This window comes from Trifolium pratense, linkage group LG7, assembly GCF_020283565.1.
Source record: "Trifolium pratense cultivar HEN17-A07 linkage group LG7, ARS_RC_1.1, whole genome shotgun sequence".
NCBI classification, from domain to species: domain Eukaryota; kingdom Viridiplantae; phylum Streptophyta; class Magnoliopsida; order Fabales; family Fabaceae; genus Trifolium; species Trifolium pratense.
This window is the reverse complement of record NC_060065.1, coordinates 34,701,980-34,712,119: the sequence shown is the minus strand read 5'-3', so window position 1 is coordinate 34,712,119 and position 10,140 is coordinate 34,701,980. Positions and strand designations below refer to the sequence as shown.

Sequence of the window (10,140 nt, the reverse complement as noted above, 5' to 3'; positions counted from 1 at the left end):
AGGTGCACCTTGCTAACTTAGACCCAACTTGGTCTAAGTTAGCAGCCCCCTATATATATATATATATATATATATATATATATATATATATATATATATAAATTATTTTTAAATTAAAAATTAGGTACCTGATTTGGATACATGTGAGTACTACTAGTTAAGTGTGATTTTTTTTTTTGTTTCAAAAATAAATATTGTATGTTATTTTTTCATAGCCAAAAATAAAATAAATAAGTATGGATTTACCAATACAAAAATAATAAAATTGAGATTTTATTTTTAAATCTTCACATTCTCTCCCTAATTTTCTCTATAATAATTATCTTCCCATTGATACTCTTTATGCAGGGTTCATGGATTACTTCGAGGATGAACCCATGACCAGGGGCGATTATGCCGCCAGGCATGCCCAGCACGTGCCTGGGCTCCCAATTCTATAATTTTTTTTTTAGGGTTCTTACTTTAATCTGAAAATTCGAATGTTTGAGTAAGAATTAATAAAATTTAAGTGCATATTCATAATCCACATGAAATTCTGAGCAAAATGGTATATTTACTTGTCCAGTTTGGTGCAAGAATGAAAAATATCGTTTTTTTATTTTAGTCTAGAGGTTGAAGATGATGAACAGTAGTTTTTAAGGTTATTTTAATAAAAGCCTATATATATATTAAGGAAGCATGATTTTAAACAGAACTCGTAACCTGGCCCAGTGGCACTGTGATTTGTTTCTCACATGGGGGACTTGTGTTCAACTCCAACTTCACTCATTTATTTTCTTTCATTTTTTGTTTTTATTTTCTTTATTTGTTTATGACTATCAAATATTTAGATTAATTCCTTAAAATTAATTATTTTTATTATAATTTCAGTATATAAATAATATATATTTTATTAGTTAGAAACGGTCCGATCCGGTTGAATTTCGATCAGAAAACTTTAAACCAATAAACATTCGTACATTTGTGGTTAAAATTGTGCTCAGGCTTAATATTATTCCTGGAGTCGCCACTGCCCATGACCATAGATTCTATATGGTATAGTGATTTTCTTTTAACTACATACTAGTAGTATAGTGATGTTTTTTGTGTTTATGTCATTGTTTTTACTTTTTTTTTAAAAAAAAAAATGTACAACCATGTTATTGGTTTCTATGTTTTGAAATTGGGTGATGAATAGTCTTTAAATGTGACTTTTCTCTATTTTTTGTGTGCTTATTTTTCTATAATTGGTGAAGAGGGAGACAAAGGGGAGAAGAACTAAGAAGATATGAAGTGGCCCTAATTGGTGATGTGGGTGTATAAATAACTTAGAGTATGTGTTACATTTAAGGTGCAATTCTAGTAAGAATAAATAAAGAAGTATATAAAACAATTTCAGTTATATTATATTTGATTTTAAAGTTATTCATGAAACTTTCTATCCATTACTAAATCACTTAACAATTTTTCATTTTAAATATTATTTGTCTAAAATACTAAAATAATATTTTGTTCAACAAATAAGTTGTTCAATACTTTAAAATTTTATCATATGTTATTTTGTTTTTATACTTCTACAAATGTAAGTATAATATATATAGTTAACACCTTTAATGGAGATAGTTCACGACAAACAACTGAAGTGACAATTTTGTCTAGAATTGATGCATCCAGACAATAATATAGTTTAAATACATAAATTTTACAATGAATCTAAAAATTGAAATGTTTCTTATATATAGGACCAAAAAGAGTATATGTCAAGAGAGTTTTTACTTTTTACTTTTGTTATTTTCATGACTATTACGACATCACATTGCACTTTCATATTCTCTTAATTCTTCTAAATAATTTAAATTCTTCTAAATAATTCAGACCTAAACCACTAAATTTAGTCTAATGATGAGAGATTTGAGTAGTATGCAAGAGGTCCTGAATTCGATCTTCTCTCACTCTATTGTAACCCAAAAAAAAATTCAGACTCGATAATTATTTCCACAAAAAAATCAAATTCAAATTCTTCTAAATAATTCTATAGATTGAAAATGAAAATATGTGACATGTGATTAATTGAATAAACTACGCGTGTGATGAGAATGATAGATACATAGCGCGTGGTTAAGACAAAGAACAGCAAAAACTTGAAAATGTCGCCACAATGACCCTACCGGAAAAAAAAACAAAACCCAACAACCATAACCATCCACCACCGTATCGTAACTTCTCCGTCAAACATTCAACCACTCTCTAACCACCGTACTTTCCCTTCAACAAATGGATTCCCAATCTCAATCTCAATCCCAATCAATTCCCCTTCCGATGGAACCTCCCGAAGATCTCTCCTCCGTTTGGGACCTCTCTGACCTTCTCGACTTCAATCTCGACGACGAAATTCCACAACTCCCTCTTCTCCCAAACCCTAACCCTAACCCTAACGAAACTAATACTTATAATAATGATAACAATGATAAGATCCGAAAACGTGACCCGAGATTAACTTGCTCCAACTTTCTCGCGGGTTATGTACCATGTGCATGTCCTGAACTCGATGCTTTGCTTGAAGATAAAGGTTTACCGGGAAAGAAACGCGCTCGGACGGTGCGTGCTTCTACATCGGCGCGGTGTCAAGTTCCTGGTTGTGAAGTTGATATCTCTGAACTTAAAGGCTATCACCGACGACATAGGGTTTGTTTGCGATGTGCTAATGCTGTTACTGTTGTTGTTGATGGTGAAGCCAAAAGATACTGTCAACAGTGTGGAAAGTAAGATAAGATTGAAGTTGATGATGATTGTTTGTTATTATGATTTTTTTGAGATTTTATTTTATGATTTTATTTGGATAATTATGATGATGTTGATTGTTAATTAGGGATTTTGTTGATGTGATAGGTTTCATGTTTTACCGGATTTCGATGAAGGGAAACGGAGTTGTAGACGAAAATTGGAGCGTCATAATAATAGGAGGAGGAGAAAGCCTGCTGATTCTGTAGCTGGAGTTGATAATGAACTTCAAACTGTTACTCAAAATGATGATTCCAATTGTGATGGAGAAGCAGGAATAGGTTGGTTTATGTGATGTAATTAGTATCACACTGTTAAGTCAATGGTCGAATAATTGGTTTTTTCTTTTGAGTTTAATCTGTATGTAGTGTCATTGCATAATTTTTGTTACACATGATTGCAATTATATCTTACAATGTTGTCGTTATTTGTGAAGATATTTTAGGAACTAATATAACAAAGTCTTAATCGTGCGATATGACCAGTATGTAAAACTTTTGGGTCCAATCATATGTTACAATGTCGATATTTGTGAAGATATTTGAGGAACTAATATAATAGAGTTATAATATGATTGGATGCATGTAAAACCTTATTTTACACCAAAAGTGCATACTGATTAAATCCGTTACTCTTTTTTTTCTTCTTCTCGATATGATAGCATGTTCTAGTTTAATTCCCACGTGGTTTTTATTCACTGGCTGTGTATTCGTCATGTAGATTATTCGAATTTGAGTAGTGAGAATATTGAAAAAAGAGTGTTGCTGGATCATGAAGAAGAACCGGTTGTTACTGGGTCCTCAACTCCAGAGACTCAGAATGTTAATGGTGATGGTGTTGTCTCCTTTGCTGCTTCTGCTGAAGAACAAGTGAATATTGGAAAAGATGTTTCCAATCTTTCCAAGTCACCTTCATTTTGTGACAATAAGAGTGATTATTCGTCTATGGTGGGTTGCCCTGCTTGTTTATTGTTTTTATTTCACCTGTTTATTTTTGGTGCGAGAAACTGTGGTTGGTGTTTGCTGATTGAAAGTTTGCTTGTAGTGCCAAACAGGTCGGGTTTCTTTTAAGCTTTACGATTGGAATCCTGCGGAATTTCCTAGAAGGCTGCGGCTTCAAGTATTATAAAGCATTTTATTACAGTTTAGTATTTTGATTGTGGCAAGATTTTCTGCCATCTTCATCTTAGTAACTGATTAACAAGCAGTCAAATGTTTTTGCAGATATTCCAATGGTTGGCAAGTATGCCTGTGGAGCTGGAGGGATATATCCGCCCTGGATGTACAATCCTTACAATTTTTATTGCAATGCCAAGTGTTATGTGGATAAATGTAAGCTTCAACTTGATGTTCTTTGTTATGCTCATTCTCATGGTTGCTAGTTTTACTATATTGTGATGTTTGTTTGTGCTCCAATTAGTTGTGTGCTACCTGTAACATTTCTCCACCCCTTCTCTCTTATGAATCAGGAATTTCCTTAATTAACTAATAAAAAGAATTTAAACCCCTTGTTTTCAATTTCTTCGAGAATCTCCAATGGTGATACCACTTTGGGTATCATACATTACTAATAAGTGGTCCCTACAATGCCATGTAATATTTATGCAACTCATACATATTTTACTCCAATGGTGATACCACTTTTTGAGTATCATATATTAATGACAAATAGTAATGTTTTGACATATATAAAAGATGTTAAATTGGATTTATATAGCAAAAATAAAAATAATAATAACATTAAATTGATGATACGATACCTTATTTATGGTACTGGTATCATCAATTTTGATACCCTTGGTGCCACGTCATGGAACTCCAATGATAAAAAAGTTAAGGTACCGTATCATTAGTCTATGAAACTCTCTTAGATACCCTTATTGGAGATGCTCTTACGAAATTTGATTGGTTCATATTTTTTCTTTCCTTTTCTGACTTCTGACTTCATTTTGTCTCTCTTATGAATCGGCCAGTTACTCAAAGATCCTATGTATTATGTGCGTGAACTTGTTGCTCCCAGAAATATGCTATCTGGAAGAGGCACCGCTCTAATTCATCTGAATGACATGATCTTCCGTGTTATGAAAGGTTTGTTTCTGTTTCACTTGTTTAATTCTTTTTTCTGGTTCACTCTTCCCCTAAACTTTTTGAGTTGTTTTTCTTGAAGAGTATTTTAGAACCTGGTGGTTGAGTTATGATAACCCTTTTCAGTGTGCTGATCCTCCATCTCGGAGATATGCATTGTTTCTGATTTATGAAACAAATTGAACAATCAATTCTTTAACTGTATCATTGAAATTTATACAAGTTTTTGTTATTTTGAGTTATAGGCTTTAAGTTCTGAGTTTGGAAGCTTTAATTTGTTTAAATTAACCAATACATTTCAATGATTACAGATGGAAGTTCTGTGATGAAAGCCGAGGTAAACGAGCAGGCACCTAAGCTTCACTATATTCATCCCACATGCTTTGAAGCAGGAAAACCCATGGAGTTTTTTGCTTGTGGAAGTAACTTGCTGCAGCCTAAGTTTCGGTATGTAATTGTCAGCTCATCTAAACATCATTTAAAGCAGATTTTTGCACGTTCATTCGACAGACGTAAGCATACTTTTTTTCATTTGTGCGTTATATATATTTTGGCAGTGTTGGGGACCTAATGTAAGGGAAAACACACGTAGGTCGTAAGGGAAAACACATGTAGGTCATAAGGCAAGTGATAGAAACCAGAACCACCCAAAGGCAATTAATAGAGAAAACAATTAGTGATCAGTCTTAATAACTTTAAGAGTAATTTTGGAAACATAACTATTTAACAAATTTAATGATACAAACCAAATTGACCAACTTTCTTAATTTGTGTAACTTTATCAAAGGGTCTTATTATATATAAGGATGTAGTTAGTATATATGTATGTAGAGCATACCAATTAATTTTATAAAGCGTATTGCACATCTAAGTTAGATATCATTTAGGTATACCTTTACGTACTATATATTGGGTAAAACACTGGATTACTGTGAACTAAGTAGTAAGTACTAGGTACTATGATTGTAAACATCTTCAATTATCCTATCTGGGGTTAAGGAGAAGGAGAGAATAATTTATGCTGTAGAAAGTTATAAAATGATTCTGCTCATCACTGCATCAAGTTTTGCACATAAACAACATGGAAAAGGCAATTAATAGCATCACAATAAATTGCATAATCAATTATCCTTTTACATAGCTATATAATTTATTTAGGAATTTAACTTCCTTATAGGGTTGCATCCCCATAGAATAATAATACACAGTTTAGTTTGTGCTGCCTTTTGTTATAATCTTTTGGTGTCACTCCGATCTTAGTTTTATTGGGAAATTTATTTTAAATATTAATTTTATGATATTTGAGTTATCTTATATTTTAGTTGACACATTTATGCTCATCTTCAAATGTATCATATTTGTTCAGCTAGTTTAGATTTTGGTTCACTTATCAATGTACTTCTGACTGTAATGAGGTGATAATCATGGCAGGCTTCTTGTATCTTTTTATGGGAAGTATCTGAAGTATGAGTATTGCGTTCCGTCTCCACATAACTGGGCTGAAGACAATACTTCTTGTGCTTTTGATAATCAGTTATATAAGATATGTGTCCCTCATATTGAGGAAAATCTCCTGGGGCCTGCATTTATTGAGGTAATTATTGACATCTTGTTTTGTTTCCTTAACTATGCATTGACCTCCATTTTTTATTTCCTGTTTGCTATGTTTCATAGAACGTTGATTTGAGAACACTTGATGTTGACCAATACTTTATTGTTATATGTTCTCTTTTAGATTCGTTAACTTCATATGCATTTTTTTGCAATTAACTTTTATCTATATGACATAATAATTTAGCAGTTCATTCTTGAAAATCATCAAACAAATTGAGGAACGCTGAACTTTTAATGTGTGTAGTTGAGTACTTTGATTTTGAGTATTTGGTTTAATTTGGATGTTTCATATTTTTGTTGGTAATTGCTTTCTATATCTTGTTCTTATTTATTTTTCTGATAAATTAATTTCAATGCATCAAAAGATAATCATAATGCAACATGCTACATTCTAGCATATAAATAGAAAGTCGTCCCAATATTGAATTCTGGATTGATATTTTTAGGTTCTTTTCATTTTACTTATTCTTATTATCTTAGCAAATTAAATCTATCTAAAAAGTTCTCGGACTAAACACTGTAGTTATCATGGAAAACATTGAATTTGGGAGTTTGTAATATAGAATTTTGTTTTGGTTGGTGTATTGGATTGTACTGAATCTGTAAAAATTAAAAAATTTCTTGATGATTGTAACGTCAGATCAAGATAAATTATCAGAAACTTTTTGATTTGATGTGATTTTGGAGATGGGTATATTTGGAACTCTAATTAAATTTCATTTATAAATTGTTTTTGTAAAATGGAAATTCTTCTATACTATTTCATATTTTTTTCCCCTGTGTTTCATCATATTTCTTTTCCTTTCTATAGGTTGATAATGAGTCTGGTTTATCAAACTTCATTCCTGTACTTATTGCGGATAAAGAAGTTTGCACTGAAATGGAGATACTGCAACAAAAACTTGATGCCTCTTTCCGTTCTAAACAATTTCGGTCTGCATCTGGTGGTTCTGTTTGTAGCTCATGTGAAGCTTTTGTACATACTCACACATCATCATCAGACTTGCTTGTAGATATAGCATGGTTACTTAAGGACCCTGCTTCAGAAAATTTTGATAGAATGATATCTGCTTCACAAATTCAAAGATATTGCCATTTGTTGGATTTTCTAATAAGCAATGATTCAACTATCATTTTGGGAAAAATATTGCCAAATTTGATAATTTTAACAGAAAGCATGAAATCCAATATAAATGATGTTGACATGTTCCAACTACTGAAGTGCATGCAAAATGCCAAAGATGTTATTTGTCAGAAAGGTGGAGGTTTAGTTTTGCACTCCAAAACGGATGACTTTAAACCCGGTCAATGCTGTTCCCAAGATGACAAGTTATCAGTTGTTGAAGTTAATAGTCAGGTTAGAGCCATTAATTTTCTCCTTTTAATTCCCATGAAAACGACATGAATTATTTTTTAGCTTTTAGATTAAGATACTATGTTTTACTTTATGATAATTTTGTTACTATACAGTAGAAAATAGAACCTAATGAGCCGTGTATTTAGGTTAACTATAGATTTCTCTCTTAATCTAAGCAGTCCAACTCTTGTACTCCAAACTGGTGTTAATGTGAATCAAATTGTTGGAGGAGTTAAAAAATTTCAAGTAATATTTTAATATGAAGCATAGATTTGACTTTTAAGCAAGCTAATTTATAGAAATTGAATTTAGTAGTTTTATTAGTAAAGGAGGGAAATGATTATGGACAAAAGAAAGTTATTGGTACGTTCAATGAGGAAGACGAGTAAGGTTGAAAAAAGAGAAAGGGGAAGTAGTATACTAGGAAAAAATGAGAGGAAGAGAAAACGTTAAGCTAACAAATGAGTATAGTCGGATACAAAGAGATGTCATATGGTTAAGAAATGTGTATATAGTCAGATACAAAGTGTAATCTCATAACTATGCTGACTTATTACGCTTCATCCTATCTTTTTATTTGAAGCTTTAAAGTCATTTCTTCCATATATTTTTAGCTCAAGGGTGTGTGTTTTGAACCATTGACTAAGTTCTATCTGTAAAGTGGAATCACATGAAAACAGCAAATCTATTTCATCTAGTAAACTCTGTTTGGACAATGAACAATAGCACATGTTGGAATTTCCTTGCAAAATATGGAGCAGAGTTCAATTTCCCATTCCCCAAATCCTAGTTGGATTGGCATGTATCTTATCTTAATACTACGTTAATTTTTGCTTTGCAGGGTATCCAGTTTAGAGTAGATGCAGAGTTGGGAGTTCCGAGAAGTCTCCCGTCTGATGAAAAAAGTCAGAAGATACCGCTTCTGAAAAGGGATATTATAATGAATATGGAAGAGTTTCCCAGAAGATATGACCGTCGAAATCTTACCAGGGGATTCTTGAGCTCTCGGCCAACTATTTTTGTCCTTGTTTCAGTTGTTGTTTGTCTTATGGTATGCGTATCCATATTTCATCATGGGAGGGTTAATGAGTTAGCAGTATCCATTAGAAGGTGTTTGTTTAACCATTAATTTTATTTTATTTTCAATTTTTTTGATTTTATTTACTACTTGGTACATATTTGTTGTAACACTAAATAAAATAGGTGTCATTAGGACAAGTAGGTACTAGTATTTTACTACATTGGAACATGGAAGTTCAGTTCAAACTGTTTGATTTGTGGATTTTCAATTTAGATTTCCTGGATAAAAGCAATAGGTGCTAATTATGAACCCAATATTATGGGTAGAAGGCATAATTAGGCCTACTACAAGGTTATTACAACATAATAATACATCTTGTTCATTACATCTTGTTCATTTTTGTTTCACTCAGTTGTAAAACTTAGAAATGTAATTATTTGTGCAAAACGTTTGGATATAAGTTTAAGAAAAATAAACTTTCAAAGTTTTGTGATTATGATGCTGGCATTTTGCTAGCATGTCATGTTTAGAAATTCTTTGAAACATAATAAAATGATTATGACTATTAAAAAAAGTTATGTTAAGAAATACTGTACTTTGCAATTTTGATATATTTAAGAGGCTTAAATATGAAAATGGTCTCTGCAATTACGGTCTGTTTTGATTTTAGTCCTTACAAAAAAAAAGTTTGATTTTAGTCCCTGCAAAATACCAAAACTTTTAAAAACGTTTTTGAGGTGAATTTTTAGCTTACATGTCAAGTAGTTGATGATTTGACAGATGCTGACTAGGATTTTTGATGACGTTGAATTAACATATCATTTTTATTTAAAAATTAAAAAATGAAAAATAATATGTCAGATTTTTTTTTTTAAAAAAAACAAAATACATTGAAAAATAAAAATAGAAAATTAATATACTTACAAAAAATATATATATTAGATTCAAAAATATATTATATTTAAAAAACAATTATCAAATTTTTGTTTGACAAGTAAATAAATTATCAAAATAGAAGAAAGAAATCACGCAAAGAAATGGCAAAAATTAGGGTTCATGAATCAAAGTTGCTATTGAAGGATAAATCACGCAAATAAAAAAGAAGATGTGGAGTAGCAAAGGTGGTTCGTCTTCTTCGATAGAAAAACTTCATGTGTGTGGGTGTCAATTACCCATGGTGATGTACAAAACCAACCGTAGAAAACAAAATTACAAAAACAAAATTGAGGAAGATGAACAACAACAAACAGTAGAAGAACTCACAAAGAAAAACTCTACAATTTTAAGGGGATGAACAAAAACTC

The 10,140-nt window shown here is 31.4% G+C and overlaps 1 protein-coding gene across 1 annotated transcript; it reads left to right on the top strand.

The window, feature by feature from the left end:
- The first annotated feature begins 2,034 nt into the window (after positions 1–2,034).
- On the top strand, positions 2,035–9,221 carry LOC123895622 (squamosa promoter-binding-like protein 7). The gene is made up of 10 exons (XM_045946082.1): positions 2,035–2,741; positions 2,869–3,041; positions 3,481–3,707; positions 3,805–3,879; positions 3,984–4,091; positions 4,733–4,847; positions 5,156–5,291; positions 6,276–6,438; positions 7,270–7,815; positions 8,657–9,221. Exons 1-10 carry the CDS (start codon positions 2,254–2,256, stop codon positions 8,942–8,944), a joined length of 2,319 nt encoding a protein of 772 aa, XP_045802038.1. The 5' UTR covers positions 2,035–2,253; the 3' UTR covers positions 8,945–9,221.
- The last annotated feature ends 919 nt before the right edge of the window (positions 9,222–10,140 follow it).